Source organism: Oryza sativa, chromosome 3 (genome assembly GCF_034140825.1).
Source record: "Oryza sativa Japonica Group chromosome 3, ASM3414082v1".
Classification (NCBI taxonomy): Eukaryota; Viridiplantae; Streptophyta; class Magnoliopsida; order Poales; family Poaceae; genus Oryza; species Oryza sativa.
In genome coordinates this window covers 286,285-302,553 of record NC_089037.1, presented here as the reverse complement: position 1 = coordinate 302,553, position 16,269 = coordinate 286,285, and the positions used below count along the sequence as shown (strand labels likewise).

The 16,269-nt window shown below is 57.4% G+C and overlaps 2 protein-coding genes across 2 annotated transcripts; both read left to right on the top strand.

The window, feature by feature from the left end:
* Positions 1-203: 203 nt before the first annotated feature.
* Positions 204-861, top strand: LOC136355800 (probably inactive leucine-rich repeat receptor-like protein kinase At3g28040). The gene is made up of 2 exons (XM_066308884.1): positions 204-624; positions 731-861. Exon 1 carries the CDS (start codon positions 260-262, stop codon positions 563-565), a length of 306 nt encoding a protein of 101 aa, XP_066164981.1. The 5' UTR covers positions 204-259; the 3' UTR covers positions 566-624; positions 731-861.
* Positions 708-1,508, top strand: LOC107280262 (probably inactive leucine-rich repeat receptor-like protein kinase At3g28040). Its single transcript, XM_015773946.2, has one exon. It carries the CDS (start codon positions 708-710, stop codon positions 1,506-1,508), a length of 801 nt encoding a protein of 266 aa, XP_015629432.2.
* The last annotated feature ends 14,761 nt before the right edge of the window (positions 1,509-16,269 follow it).

Sequence of the window (16,269 nt, the reverse complement as noted above, 5' to 3'; positions counted from 1 at the left end):
TATGATTCATATCCTCCAACCACAAAACCGGGTATATCGACTCCTCCAACTATCAAAACCGGTGCAAACAATGCCCCTGGGTGGTTTTGGATGACGGTGCTTACGTGGCGGTTTTGACCGAGTCTCTACCCTACGTGGCGCTTACGTGGTATTAGAATAATAAAAAAATAAAAAGAAATATGTGGAACCCACATGTTTCCTTCCCTTCTTCCTCCCTCTCTCTCCCTTATCTCTCTCTTCCCCGGCCTTTCTCCTCACCATGTCGTCGAACGTGCTCTCTGGCGTCGTGCCGTTGGGCTCGACGAAGCTGGCGGAGACCCTGCAATGGCTCGACCTCTCCGTCAACCAGCTCACCGGAGGCATCCCGGCGGAAATGGCGCTCTTCATGAACCTCCGCTACCTCAACCTGTACCGCAACGACCTCCGCACCCAGCTACCGCCGGAGCTCGGCCTGCTCCACAACCTCACCGTGCTCGACCTCCACAGCAGCGGCTTGTACGGGACAATGCCGAGCGACCTGTGCGAGGCCGGCAACCTCGCCGTGCTCCAGCTCGACTGCAACTGATCCCTCGCCGCCGGCCCCATCCCCAACAACATCGGCAACTGTTCGTTCCTGTACCAACTGTAAGTCAAAAAATTGCTAATTACATTTACAATGTCCTCGTTGCATTGAAGACGACAACGACGAATTGCATGACGTTTGATCGATGCATCGGGTTTGCTATGGCAGGAGCTTGGGGCACAACAGCTTGACAGGGCCGATACTGGTGGGCATCTCGGAGCTGAATAAGCTGGAGATTCTGAGGCTAGAGTACAACAACCTGAGCGGGATCGAGAGCCTCCTGGCGGTGAACGTCTCGCACAACCGCCTCGTCGGCCGGCTGCCGGCGTCGGGCGTGTTCCAGAGCCTCGACGCGAGCGCGCTCGAGGGCAACCTCGGCATCTACCCTGCTCAACATATCGGCGCGGCGGAGGGCCAGCGACGGCGGGACGACTCCGGAGAAAGAGCTGGAGAGCATCGTGTCAAGCTCGACCAAGTCCAGCAAGCTTGCCACGGGCAATATGGTGACGTTTGGGCCGGGGAACAGCCTCCTCCGTTCCGAGGACTTCGTGGGCGGCGCGACGCGCTGTTGAGCAAGGCGACGGAGATCGGCCGCGGCGTGTTCGGGACGGTGTACCACGCGTCGGTCGGCGAGGGCAGGGTGCACTACAACGTGAAGCCGAGCAACATCCTGCTCGACGAGCAGTGCAACCCGATGATTGGCGACTTCTGGCTGGCGCGACTGCTGCCGAAGCTGGACAAGCACGTGATGAGCAGCCGGTTCCAGGACGGTATGGGGAATGTGGCGGCGGAGCTGGCGTGCCAGAGCCTTCGGATCAATGAGAAGTGCGACATCTACGGCGTCTTCGGCGTGCTCATCCTGGAGCTCGTCACGGGGCGGAAGGCCGGAGGAGAGAGAGATAAGGGAGAGAGACAGAGGGAGGAAGGAGGAAGAAGGGAAGGATAGGGAGGATGGCATGTGGGTCCCACATGCAATACTTTATTTGTGTGAATGACATGTGGGTCTCACATATTCTTTTTATTTTTTTGTTTTATTCTAATGCCACGTAAGCGCCAAGACTGCCACGTAGGCGCCATGTCATCCAAAACCACCCAGAGTCATTGTTTGCACCGGTTTTGATAGTTGGAGGAGTTAATATACCCGGTTTTGTGGTTGGAGGACATAAATCATACTTGGGCGATAGTTGAGGGAGTCGAAGTATACTTTTTCCTTCGTGCTGAGAGATGGACTTTTATAATTCATATGGGCCTTCTATGTTGACTTGTTTCTTTTGTGGATTGGATGGACCAGGTATTTGGGCTTGTTTTTTGGGCTTTTGTGGGTCCCACTTAATTTTTTTAGAAAACGTGCTTAATATTTTCGGTGGGTCCCACACGTACTGTTCAAATTTTGAACTACGCACCTGCACTGTTTTCTCCGGGCTTTGTGGGTCCCACAATTGTCTTGATTTATCTTGTATACTAGTTGTGTGCCCGCGTGTTACAATGGAAATCAAAAGATATCATGTTCGAAGCTAGATATTTACCCCGACAATAGCCGTTTCATGATTCATCAAAGATAAATATGAGCCATGAGAGCTACTGAGCTAGTATTTTGTTACGAAATGATATTTTGTTTACGAATTAAAAGATATGAAATATTAAGTGAATTATATGGCATGATTAATTTTTTATAATCCAGACACAACTAAGCCTTTGTAGCTAAGGTTCACCTTTTCGATTTAGTGTCATATGCCAACCCTCAGCTATATGACATTTTTCATCAAATTTTGATACATTTTTTTTATCAAATTTAGATCGATATTACTATTTCAAATTTGAATTCTCGAATACCATTTGAAATTTCACTCATGTGTTGCAATGGGAACAAATTTTATATCATATTACATTATTATTTTTTGTCAGGCCAATCGATTGCATAAATATATAGCCAACGGCGCACTAGGGCCCCGGAGGAAGGAGGACTCCGGTTCCCGTTTCTCCAACATTCTGCATCACATAAACTGAAGGAAGAGCCTGTGCCTCGAATAAATCTTAACACGGCCAACAGAATCAATCTTTAACAAAAATGAATGGATCCAACACAATCACAAAATCGATCTTTTAAACCATCAAAGAATCAGGGGGAGGAGGGCCTGAATAGACATCACACAAGAGAACTTTACAGAAAATTTACATGGGCAGAAGGAGCTATATAGAAGGTCAGAACCCGAGGTGCTGCCACAACCTCCTCGCTGCCAAATCTGGAGGCCATGACACCACCATCACACCGCTTGAGCTGTCACCAAGGCATCAAGTTGCGGCCATCATCAACCCTTCGCCCTCCAACCTCCTCCTTCCCGGCGTCTGTCGTGAAACCAGGCCATGCCCGCTATCTCCTCCTACTTGGCCCTCCCTTCTCCCCCTTACGGTGGAGGCGGCAGCACAAGGGACAGATCCTATGGCCCCTGAGGTCAAACCTTCCAAATCTTATGAGTACCACCAGAATAACATTTTGAGATACTTGCCAAAATGCACTCTTGATTACATTGTGGATGCTGCTGAGGAAGTCAACCAAGCATCATCATGGACCTTTGTAAGTTCTTCTAAACAAAAGATGCTTCGTCTGTACGACCATAACCGTCAAACACCTGTAAAATACCCCAAAAATTTGAAACCATTAACCAACTCCCATACTGAACAAAAAATTGATGAACTTAACATCTCAGATAAGAACACACACTCCTTTAATACAGAATGCAACATACAGAATTTGACATCTCAACCCAACAATGGTTATGTTTACAGCAATACAGCCTACTGTTTACAGTTGTTGCTCACTAAAAAAAAGCATTAAATGATAAGTTGATAAAATGGAGCATGCCGGAGCGTGGGGCTCCTCACCGGGAGACCGCGCAGGCCCCCCTTTGCCGGTTCGGCCAGGGGCGCTAAGTGAGATTCTTCACCCTCGATCTGTGGAATGTTCGCGAGAGAGAGCAAACGCACAAGACACGGGCGATGTAGACAGGTTCGGGCCGCTGAGAAGCGTAATACCCTACTCCTGTGTTCTGGTGGATCTGTGTGTGAAAGAGTTACAGAGAGTTGGAGAGCAAGAGAGTTCAGCTATTCTCAGTGTTGTCCTCCAGTCCCCCTTCTTCGGTGGGCAAGGTCCTCCTTTTATATCTCAAGGGGATACCACATGCACCACTTCTACCTACACTTCTTTTGGGTGGGGACCCACCCTATCTTGACCAAAACTTGGCACGCGCCTTCTCCTGGAAGCTAAATCACAGCTTGTCCTTGAGTGAGGCTCAGCGCCGTCACTCGCCTAACACAGGGGATACCCCTGTCATTCCTTCATTAATGGGCGGAGATTTGCAATTGCCGCTGTCCGAATGACCCTCCGACGGGATTGGTCATATCTACCTCCACTCCGCCGGAAGCAGATGCAACGTGGGAGCACGGTTGTCTGCCGATGACGTGACCGGCGTCAGACCAGTCACAGACCGGTCATTTTTGTCCACCACGCGTCAGTTTAGCATGCCACATGTCTGCCCTTCTTCATACAATGACTTCCTTGCAATGGTTGCGATGAAGCCTGGTATGAATCTGGCCGAGACTGACGTGCCAACTCCAGGAGTTAGCACGCCGGCTCCGGCTAGGGACGAGTGCCTGGAGGCTCTCATCATTCCGACGGGACGGGGCGAGGCGTGTGACAGGCCGCCTGTTGCCACCTAACCCGCGATCCGACCGGTCTGTGACCGGTCACCACTGCGACCGGTCACGGACCGGGTAAGCGAGCGCTGCGCTGCATTAAATGCGGCGTGGCGCGCTCGTCCAACCTGCTTTAAATGCGGTTAGGTGAGCCCCGCTGTGCTCACCTAACCCACACACGTGGCGCCAAAACCACAGGGGGTCGGGGCGCCCCAGCCCTCGGGGCCGAAACAGGGGCGGCCCGACCCCTCGGGGAGACAGAGGGAGGGGTGGCCACATCTTCCTCGGGCCCGACCCCCCCGAGGGGGTCAGGCCACGTGGGTGACCGCGGCTACCCAAGCCTCTAGTCACGATACCCCCGGCCCCATGTCACCGACAGTAGCCCCCGGCGTTACGCCAGGGCGATCGCCCCCCTCGAGGGAAGCGCTCGGGCGTGACGCCACTCTTTAGGCCTGGTGACAGGTGGGGCCGGTCTCTACAGGTGGGCAGGAACCCAGCGGTCGCAAGTCGCGCGCATCGGCAAGGGAAAATCGACCGATAATAATGAACGGCCTCTTCAAGACCGCTACATCACTCGAGCAGCGCGCGAATCGGGACGAGCCGGTTCGTTTCGCCTGGAGGCGTGATGATGGCGCTTTTCGCGTTTAGCGAGCGTGGTTAACGCGCGCACGATCTGTCCCATCTCAACTGCTACGGCCGCACATCTGCCTCGTGCGCCGCAAACGGGCGAGTTGGGTTAGTGGAGGCGTGGGCGCGAGAAACGAGGGGGCGAGGTAGTGGGCGCGGGAAACGAGGAGCCGGGAATAGCGTTGGCAAGGGTATAAAGACGCCGTGGAAGAGATTCGTTTCCTTCCTCTCACCATTCTTCCCCTTGCCTTCGCCACTTGAGCTCTAACTCTTTGTTTCCTGTGCCCTACCCTTGCCGCACTCACTCGCTCTCAAGCTCCTCCTCCGTCGGCATCATGGCACGGGGCTCCGCACCGCTCGATGGTAGCGTGCTGCCGCCTTCCCGCATCGTGAGCGAGAGGCAGGCCGGGCTGCCGCGCCGATTCATGCCGGAATCTGCCACCAGCCGGGAGGTGGTCGTGCTGGGCGAAGGACGCCCGGCGCCACACTACCCGGGGCGGTCCGTCTTCTTCCTCTCTTTCGCAATGGCAGGGCTGGTCCCGCCATTCTCTTCTTTTTTCATGGATATTCTGGAGTTTTATGATCTCCAGATGGCGCACCTCACCCCCAACGCGGTAATGACGTTGGCCATCTTCCCACACCTGTGCGAGATGTTCATCGGGGTGCGCCCATCTCTCCGGCTGTTCCGGTGGTTCTTCACCGTACAGCCGGTGCCGCCGCCGTCGGTAGTCGGTGGCTGCTACTTCCAGCCGCGGGGGCAGGTGCTGCACCGCTACATTCCCTGCGTCCTCCGCAAGAAGTGGGACGACTGGAAGAGCGATTGGTTCTACACCCCCCTCGCCGACGAAGCGCGCCTCCGACTTCCGAGCCAGCCCCCGGCGCAGGCCTCCAGCTGGCGGGCGACGGTAGATCTGGGAGACGGCTACGACGCCGTTCTTGACCGCCTGGCGGGTCTGCGATCCGAGGGACTCACTGGCGCCATGGTGTTCGGCGACTACCTTCGTCGCCGGATCGCGCCGCTCCAACGGCGCGCCCGGGGCGCCTGGGAGTACTCCGGGCCGGAGGACTTCATGAGGACCCACCAGGGGCGCACATGGGACTGGGACCCTGAGGACTTCAAGATGGTGGTCCAACGGGTGCTGAATCTCAGCTCCGTGGAGGCATCCCTCATCCCCCAAGGAGTCCTCCCCCTCTGCTGCGATCCAGAGCGCGCCAACATCCTGACCATCATGCAGGCGGTCGGGGCGTCGGGGGAGCAGGCCCTCCGTGGCCACGATGGCGCGGGCGGGAGCTGCAGGGGGAACAATCTACCCCGGGAGGGGGTCGTGCTTCTGGGCCCCACGACGGGGGCCTGGGGGGCAGCTGTCACGCCCAGAAATTCCCGAATAGAATTTCAAGCAGAATGTGCATTAAAATCCCCGTCCAGGACCGGCCGGGGTACACAAACGACAATGTTGACATTCAGATCCACGTCTTACAAACATCATAAAAATCTTACATAAATGCAGCGGAAGAAAAGAAAGACAACAAGAGCTAAGCCTTGACTAAAACTGCAGCGGGAACACCACTCCACAGGCATCCTCGACGGCACGGACGAAGCCTACTCCTCGGGGAAACCTTCATCTGACCCGAACTCGAACTCTGGGGTTGGGAAAAGTAGAGCAAGACTGAGTACTACCCACTGTACTCAGCAAGTCATACCGGAATAGGGGTATGATGCAGGGAATTATCAAAGAAGAGCTAAAGTGGTTCATTTGCATAAAGCGAGCATTTATAAACAGAAGTTGAAAGATTAAACAGTTGTAATAATTAATTAATATTAACTATCCACTGTCCAACGCTAACCCATGTTGCGACAGGCCCAACCATCCACCTAAACTATCCAGTTTCAAAAGATTACGCTAAGGTGAGACTAATCACGGTGAATCTGGTTGACCGCCCATAACCGCGGGCACGGCTATTCGAATAGTTTTACTCTGATCAGAGGTGTATAACTGTACCCACAAGACACAGCCCCACGACACGTTCCCGTGCGCCGACATGCCACCACGACATACCGGAAAGAGGCCGTGACAGGACCATTCGCATAACCCCCTCTAACCAAGCACACCACACCTCAGGTTTCACCCCTACTCCTCGCAAGGCAGCGGGCAGTCCCCTCTCGTGCCTAGGTGAATCCGGAAGCCGCATAGGCCGTCGCAGGGCCCATCCAAACTCCATCACGCCCACCCTTGCCTGGATGCGTCGGCTAGAGAAAAGCTACACTACAAGCCCAGCCGTTGCCCACGCTGGCTTGTGGTAAGTACGATAAATTCTTCCAGGGCATCCCGCGAACCGGTCCTTAACTGCCATGGGTGCGACCAGCAAAACCATGCACCCACAGCCCACCATGTGATTCATTTTAATTAACCAACACCAAAGCGGTGTCACTAATCCAACATTACCATTAGAACTAACAGCCTAAACATTAATAGGATTTTCCCCAATGTGAACTAGTTGAACTAGGCATGGCTAAGCAAACCCTAGTCCTAACTCTAATCATGTTATAACCCAAGCTAACAAAGGAGCATGGTATCAAAATAGCATGGCTGTAACAATAGGTAAACAACCCATAGTAATATTATAAAACAATGCAATATTTGAAAGAAAACAATAGAGCATTTGCAATGTAGGATCAACATGTTCAAGTGACAAGCATGACTTGCCTTGCTCTGCTGCTGGAGGAACCTCGGCGACTATCTCGAAGTACACCGGAGCGTCGGAGGAAACGGAATCTAGCGACATACAAAGCAAACATTGCAAACAGACTATAAGACTACTGAAACAGGGAACAAAACCATTTTTAATGGATTCTACACATTTTTCTTGATTTACTGAGACTTGAATGGGCTTAAACGGAGCTCGGATGAATTAGATATGAATTTTAGAAGATTCAGTGTGTTTATTACTATACAAGAAAAACCTTAAACTATTTATTGCGCAATATATTCCAGGGCTGACGTCAGCACGGAGGGGGTGCGGCACCGACATGCGGGGCCCACTGGTCAGCGGCCCGGGAGAGGGCGGTCCACGGCGGATCGGATCCACGGACCGGGGAGGAGCGGTGCCGACATGCGGGGCCCACCGGTCAGCGGCGCGGGAGAGGGGAAAAAGGGCGGCGGCACGCGGCTCGGCTTGGCTCAAGGCCGGCCGACCGACCGCGGCGACGGCGACGACGCGCGCGCGAACGCGTTGCCGGCGACGCATGCGACCGACGGCGAATGCGACGGCGCAAACGGCGACGCGGAGGCGGCTGCGCGGCACTAGGAGGAGAGGAAGGGGAAAAGAGGGGAGGGATGCCTCACCGAGGGTGGCCGGCGCGGAGGAAGACGATGGCGAACGGCGACGGCAAGCCACGGGAGGACGACGTCGGCGGGCGGACGAGCTTCGGGGTGCCCTAAGGAAGGAGAAGAGAGGGATTAGAGAGAGGGGGATGAACCACGGCGACCGGAAACCATGGCCGAAGGCGGCGGTGAAGGTGGTGCTCACCCGAGTGCGAGGGAACGAGGGCTCCGGCGACGAACCTCGACGGAGGAGGGGTGGACGGGGTGGATCTCGGCCACGCGAACCCGACGGCGGCGACGGCGCGGCCTGGCGGCGACCCTAACGGCGGCTAGCGGCGACCGGAGTAGCGGGAGAGGCGGCGGCAAGGGGTTGCACGGCGCGGGAGCGATGGGAGGCTCGAGAGAGTACGGCGGAAGTGGAAAAAAGTGAGAGGGGACGACGGCGATGCTTAAATAGGGGGAGAGAGGACCGGACGTGGCCGGGAGAGGCGGGAATCGCCGGACGACGTGGGGGAGTGGGGAGGAGAGAGAGGCGGGATTCGAAAATCGAATCCCGGCCATCTCGGGCGCGGGTGCGAGCGGGAGTGAGAGGGGAGTGGGCGCGGGGAACGCGGCGCACGTGCGGGCGTGGTCGACGTGGCCCGGAGGAGGCGGAGACGTGGGCGCGGCGGCGGTTGCGGGCGCGGCGGCGCGAGCGAGATCGGCGGGAGGTGGGGGAAGGACCCGACAGGTGGGTCCCACCTGTCGGCGACCCCGGAGAGGAGGGCGGCGGGGCGGCCTGGCTGGGCCTCGGCCTGCGGCCGGCCCAGCAAGGGGGAGGGGGAAGGAAAGGAGAGAATGGGCCGGCGGCCCATTCGAAAAAAGGAGGAAAAAGGGAGGGAAAAGAAAAAGAAAAGGAAAAAGGATTTTCCCTAGAATTAAAATATTGCTTGCTCAATTTTAATTGGTTAAAATTATTTCTAGAGCTCTGAAAATTCCACTAAAAATCCTGTTAATGAATTTCGACATGTAGAACTCAAGAAAAAATTCCACATGTCAAATCCGATTATTATTTGCATTACTTTCTTAGGGTTTTCTCCTGATTTGCACCGGTATTTTCTTAGGGTCATTTATAAATTACAATTTTGGCTTGGGAGGAAAACTTCGGGGTGTGACAGCAGCCGCCCTGCCGACGCCCGGGGGAAGAGGAAGCAGGAGGGTACCCCTTCCCCATCTCCTCCCCGAGGGGGCGGGGCGGTGCGTGCCGGCAGCAGGCGCCCGGAGGGTGCCGCGCCGACGCCGCAGCCCGAGGGGGAGCGGAAAAAGAAACGGCTCCGCAAGATGGGGGGGACCGAGTCATGACGGGGGAACCTCATCTCGCCCCCAAGGTGGTCATTTAGCCGACCTCCTCGCAGGTTCGTTCCCGCGTCCACCGCGGCCGTATTCATTCTCCCATCTCCCAAGGCGAGTTTTCACTCACCCGTTTCTTTTTGTCTTATGGTTTTTCTTTTGCCTCAGCGAGATCCCGTCGCACCCCCTCCGCCATTCCAAGTCCGACCGGTCTGAGGCCGAGGAGACGGTGACCGCGGAGGCTCGAAGGTGGGAAGCTGACCGGCGAGAAGCCGCGGACCGCCTCCGGGAAGCCGAGGAAGCCGCCCAGGAGGCCGTCCGGGTTCGCCAGGCTGAGGAAGCCGCTCGGGAGGAGGCCAGACTCCGCCGGGCCGAGGAGTCCGTCCGGGAGGCGGAGGCGGCGCGCGCACGCCAGGCGGCCTCCCAAGCCTCCGACCCGACTCCGCCCGAGACGACGACGACTTCCGAGGCCACCCACGACGAGGCCGCGAGCGCGCCGCTCGGACCCGACCCCTCGGGCGATGCTTGGGACAAGCCAGCTTCGGGGGACGCCCCCAGGTCCAGCACGTCGATCGGCGGACAGAGCCGCGCAGCACCCACACCGAGGCGGCTCTCCCCTCTGCCTTCCGCTGCCCCACTGAGCGCGGAGCCCCTCCTGCAGGCCTTAGCCGCCGCGAACACCACGGTGCTGGACGGGTTAAGTGCCTAGATGGAGGTCCTGCAGGCAGAGCGGGCGGAGCTCGACGCGGCGTGGGCGCGCGACGAGGAGGGGCGGCGCTCGGTGGAAGCCATGGTGGAGGCGGGCCGCAAGGCACACCGCCGGCACGCCTCCGAGCTCGAGGCCCACCGTAAGGACCTGGCGGAGATCGCCAGGGAGGTGGAGGAGGAGCGGGAGACTGCCCTCATCACCACCGCCGTGCTCAACAAGGCGCGGGACGACCTCCGCCTCCAATACGGGAGCCGGGCAGCGGAGCTAGAGAAGAAGCTCGACACCGCCCGGGGAGTCCTTGACGCCGCCGCTGCCCGGGAACGGCGGGCGGCGGAGAACGAGGCGGCGTCTCGGCGGCGCGAAGAGGCCCTTGAGGCTCGCGCCACGGCGCTGGAGGAGCGCGCCCGCGCCCTGAACGCGAAGGAGAGGGAGCTGGCAGACCGCGAGGCCGCCGTCGCCACCCGGGAGGCAACACTGGCGGCGCACGAAGCCGCCTGCGCCGAAGAGGAGTCCGCACTCCACCTCCGTGAGGACGAGCTCACCGAGCGGGGGCGAGCTCTTGAGGAGGCCGAGGGCGCGGTGCAGCGGCTGGCGGACAGCCTGTCCCTCCGAGAGGCAGCGCGGAAGGAGCAAGCGCGCCGCGATCTAGAAGCCTGTCCCTCCGAAGCTTGCCATTCGCCTTGGGAACGACGACCGGGTTCGCCAGCCACTCCGGATGGATGACCTCACGGATGAATCCGGCCTCCAGAAGTCGCGCCACCTCCTCGCGGATGAAGGCTTGACGTTCCGGGGCCTGCCGCCGCAATTTCTGCTGGACCGGCCTTGCGCCCGGCCGCACGGCGAGACAGTGCTCAATCACCTCCCTGGGGACCCCGGGCATGTCCGCCGGTCTCCAGGCGAAGACGTCGGCGTTTGCCCGCAGGAAGGAGACGAGCGCGTCTTCCTATTTGTCATTCAGAAGACCACCGATTCGTGTGGTCTTGGACGGGCCGTCGCCCAGGGCAACCTCCTTGACCGGGACCTCGTCGCACGTGACCATTCACTGCCTCGGGGCGTCCGGGATGGAGGCGCTGAGCCTCTCGTCGCCGCCCGTGGGCTTGGACGCCGCGGCGAGGTGGTCCGCGCGCTGCTCCATACAAGCAAGCGCGACTTTGAGGTCACCATGGACGGTGATGGGGCCACCGGGGCCTGGCATCTTCATCTGGAGATAGGCGTAGTGGACTGCCGCCATGAACTTCACCAACGCGGGCCTCCCCCGGACCGCGTTGTAGGGCAGACTGAGGTCCGCCACATCGAAGTCCACCCGCTCCGTGCGGAAGTTGGCGGAACCACCGAAAGTGACCGGGAGGTCGATATGACCTAGCGGCCAAGTGTGCCCCGGCGTCACACCGATGATCGGCTGGGACGGCCGGAGCACCATCCCCGGGGCCTTGATGGCATCAAAGGCTGCGGGGGAAAGGATGTTGAGGGCTGCACCCCCGTCTATGAGGACACGCCCCAACTTCACATTGCAAACGGTGGGGGAAACCACCATCGCGATCTGTCCTCCCCGGGCAACGCACGGCGGGTGGTCGGTCTGGTCGAAGGTGAGGGCAACCTCCGACCACCGCGCCCGCCGCGTCGCCTCATGGGTAGGGGCCGCGGCCAGAAGCTCTCGCTTCATGGCCTTGAGGCTCCGGCGAGAAGCGTGAGCGCACGCTCCCCCATCAACGGTGGCGATGGTGGCCTCAGGTTCCTGAAACCCCAGGTTATCGTCGCCATCGTCGATGTCCTCGGCGGGGGCCTTCTGCTTGGCCTCACCTCGCCGGTTGCCGGCGGGAGCCGCCGGGGCCTTGCCCTCACAGCGCTCCTGCCTTCTCTCCTCCTCCCACTTCCTCGTCCGCTCAGCCAAACTTTTGACCGCGCGGCAGTCCGCGAGGTCGTGGAGGGAGGTGTTGTGCACGGAACACCACTTGCCGGTCGGGCGCTCCCTGCTGGGAGCGCCGGCCTCCTTCTTTTTTTCGCTTGCAGGCCTCCCCTTTTGGGTGGCCCGCGAAGCGCCCTCGACGGCGAGGACGTGACCCTCGTCGTCGGAATGGGCCGACCTCTTCTTCCTCCTCCTGTCCCGCCGCCCTGACCGAGCGGCGGATCCGGGGACGGCCGGAGCTGCCACACCGGAACCGGAGGAATTCCAGGTCCAAGCCTCCTCCTTGCGAGCCACACGGTCCGCGAGCTGAAAAAGCTCCGCGGTGGTCTGGGGCTCCTTGGAGGCGATCTTCTCGAGCATGCGGTTGTGCCGCACGCCCCCCCTGAATGCGTAGATCACCGCGTGTGCGGGGATGCACGGTATGGTGTTGCGGACTTGACAGAACCGCTGAATGTACGAGCGAAGAGACTCATCGTCCCTTCGCTGTACCGCATGCAAGTCCGCTTCTTCACCTGGGCGCGGATATGTGCCCTGGAAGTTCATGGTGAACTGCTGGCACAAATCCTCCCAAGAGTGGACCGACGCGGGTGGCAAATTCATTAGCCAACCCCGCGCCTGACCTTTCAGGGCCATGGGGAAGAAATTCGCCATGACCCTGTCGTCACCCCCGGCGGCCTCGATCCCGGTCGTGTAGATCTGGAGAAACTCGGCGGGGTTGACGCTTCCGTCGTATTTTTCGGTGATGGTGGGCCGGAACCTTGGGGGCCAACGGACGTTCCGAAGGCTCGCCACAAAGGCTCGACAGCCGGCACCGCCAACCGGGGACACGGGGGGCTGGCCCCCGTGCTCGGACCGAAGTGGCGCTCCGGACGAGGAAGCGCCCTCCGTTGCGTGGGCAACACGACGACCATTGCGCCGGCGCTCGATATTGAGGCGGGCATCCGGCCCCCCACGCACATCTTCTTGAGTCGGAGGCGTTGACGAGGGAATGGCGGACGAACGGCGGGTAATGGCCGCCGCTCGCCGCGCCCTCCGCCTCGACGACACGGAGCCGGCGGTAGCAGCGCCAGAGGCCTTGGTGGCGGAGGACCGCCCGCCGGCGTCTAGGCACTGCTGCGCCGTCATGATCAAGTCGGCCACGTCATCCAGCCAACGTCGGGCTGGAGTCTCTGGATCGGGGACGACGGGCGGGTGACGCAGGAGCGCACCCGCGGCCTGGAGCGCGCCCTGGGACGTGCTGCCATCACTGTAGACGAGGAGGCGACGCTCCCCGTCTCGCCGTCCTTCTCCATCGCCCGCGGGCGGCGAAGTCGCGAATCTTTCGACCTCCTCGAGCGCCTTTTCCCGCCCAAGACTTCGGCGAGAGGGGGACGGTGGAGCACGAGCTCGACGGCGCGGGTTCTGCTCCCCGTCGTCACCGCTAGCGCTCGGAGAGAGGTTGTGCGCCACTGCCCGTTCGGCCATTGGGCTGAGCGGGAGAAGCTTGGCGCACACGAAAGAGGACGAGGGCTTAGAAAGACACACGCGCCCCCTACCTGGCGCGCCAGATGACGGAGCGTGGGGCTCCTCACCGGGAGACCGCGCAGGCCCCCCTTTGCCGGTTCGGCCGGGGGCGCTAAGTGAGATTCTTCACCCTCGATCTATGGAATGTTCGCGAGAGAGAGCAAACGCACAAGACACGGGCGATGTAGACAGGTTCGGGCCGCTGAGAAGCGTAATACCCTACTCCTGTGTTCTGGTGGATCTGTGTGTGAAAGAGTTACAGAGAGTTGGAGAGCAAGAGAGTTCAGCTATTCTAAATGTCGTCCTCCAGTCCCCCTTCTTCGGTGGGCAAGGTCCTCCTTTTATATCTCAAGGGGATACCACATGCACCACTTCTACCTACTCTTCTTTTGGGTGGGGACCCACCCTATCTTGACCAAAACTTGGCACGCGCCTTCTCCTGGAAGCTAAATCACAGCTTGTCCTTGAGTGAGGCTCAGCGCCGTCACTCGCCTGACACAGGGGATACCCCTGTCATTCCTTCATTAATGGGCGGAGATTTGCAATTGCCGCTGTCCGAATTACCCTCCGACGGGATGGGTCATATCTACCTCCACTCCGCCGGAAGCAGATGCAACGTGGGAGCACGGTTGTCTGCCGATGACGTGACCGGCGTCAGACCAGTCACAGACCGGTCATTTTTGTCCACCACGCGTCAGTTTAGCATGCCACATGTCTGCCCTTCTTCATACAATGACTTCCTTGCAATGGTTGCAATGAAGCCTGGTATGAATCTGGCCGGGACTGACGTGCCAACTCCAGGAGTTAGCACGCCGGCTCCGGCTAGGGACGAGTGCCTGGAGGCTCTCATCATTCCGACGGGACGGGGCGAGGCGTGTGACAGGCCGCCTGTTGCCACCTAACCCGCGATCCGACCGGTCTGTGACCGGTCACCACTGCGACCGGTCACGGACCGGGTAAGCGAGCGCTGCGCTGCATTAAATGCGGCGTGGCGCGCTCGTCCAACCTGCTTTAAATGCGGTTAGGTGAGCCCCGCTGTGCTCACCTAACCCACACACGTGGCGCCAAAACCACAGGGGGTCGGGGCGCCCCAGCCCTCGGGGCCGAAACAGGGGCGGCCCGACCCCTCGGGGAGACAGAGGGAGGGGTGGCCACATCATCCTCGGGCCCGACCCCCCCGATAGGGTCAGGCCACGTGGGTGACAGCGGCTACCCAAGCCTCTAGTCACGATACCCCCGGCCCCATGTCACCGACAGAGCATATGCCCGAAGCATTGGATGAATGCTAAGAAATATTAAGTAGTCCTGATAATGGAATTCCTAAGACAAAAAAAAAATCAAAATTAAGACAATACAACGATATTAGTAAAAGAACGTACCTCAGGTGAGTAGGTGTGAGCCAATTTTTTTTTAATTTTTGACAGCAGTGGAAACAATGCTTTTGAAAATAATTTTTCTTCTTTTTAACATCAACGACCAAAGTGATGTTTGGAAGTAAATTCGCTTATAGATGAATGTTATTTCAAAATTTTACTGATGGTGATGTTAGGTCCCAGTTTGAGCAAAGTAATTTATCAAAATGCTCGGTGTTATAACTTTATTGCCTAGCTTTCACGTGCTCTAAACTCTCAGATTGTTTACATGCGTCAACAGAATTTGAGTTGGAAATCGTCAGTGTGAACAAAAAAAAATTAACCTTTTGATTGACTGAAAATGGAACTCTTGTCAGTCTCAATTTCCCCCAATTGATTACTTCCGATTAACTTGAAACTGAACTCTAGTGATTGTTAATTTCCCTTAATTGAGTGTATCAGTCAGGAAGCCTACGTGCAGTCTGATCCCCAAATCTGATTGTAGACAATACTATGTTCAGAACTTAATATTGCACCTGGAAGAAAATGACAAGAGAGAACAAATACTAACTGATATAGTATGTGATGAGTACTGAAGAAAAAATCACTGAACATGGACAGCTAAGTGATGAAAAAAGAAATAATCAGGAGACTATCAATGCAATCAGTGCCATCATACCCACTAATGATATTTGAGGCATTTTGCTAGTTATATACAAAATCGAAATTGCATGACATTGGCATTTTTATGGCATCCAATACTTTATCCAATAAATCCATTTCTATACAGGACATTATATGAAGCAAATAAGGTAAAAAATCATTACAGAAACAAATCCAAACATTTCCATGCTAGAACCATTGTACTCTGTATGACAAGCAAACTCATGATTTATTTTTATTAACTATATATGGCATTGTTAGGTCCATTTGCACAGTCTAAGTCTCTTAGAACATGACAGACACTGCTGCAGTTGCTTGATACCACACGATACACTGATTTTCAGAGACTACAAATCAACCATAAACCAAACCGTTAGCTACATTTGCATTGCAAAAATAAATTCCTCCTTTCATGATGTTCAGTACTGCTTCAAGAGGGACGGAGGTTGCAGCCGGGGGAGGGACGATCGACAAGGTGGCTGGGGAGGGGAGGGACAAACGGCAACGACAAGGCTGAGGCGACACCACGAATGCTGGGTGGCAAGGCGACTCCTCGAACCCGAACGTCGATAAGGTCGGGGACGGCAAATGCGTCGCAGTCT

What these genes read in the sequence shown, in the direction of transcription:
- LOC136355800 (XM_066308884.1), top strand. Translation starts at nt 260, where the DNA reads ATGTCGTCGAACGTGCTCTCTGGCGTCGTGCCGTTGGGCTCGACGAAG.
- LOC107280262 (XM_015773946.2), top strand. Translation starts at nt 708, where the DNA reads ATGCATCGGGTTTGCTATGGCAGGAGCTTGGGGCACAACAGCTTGACA.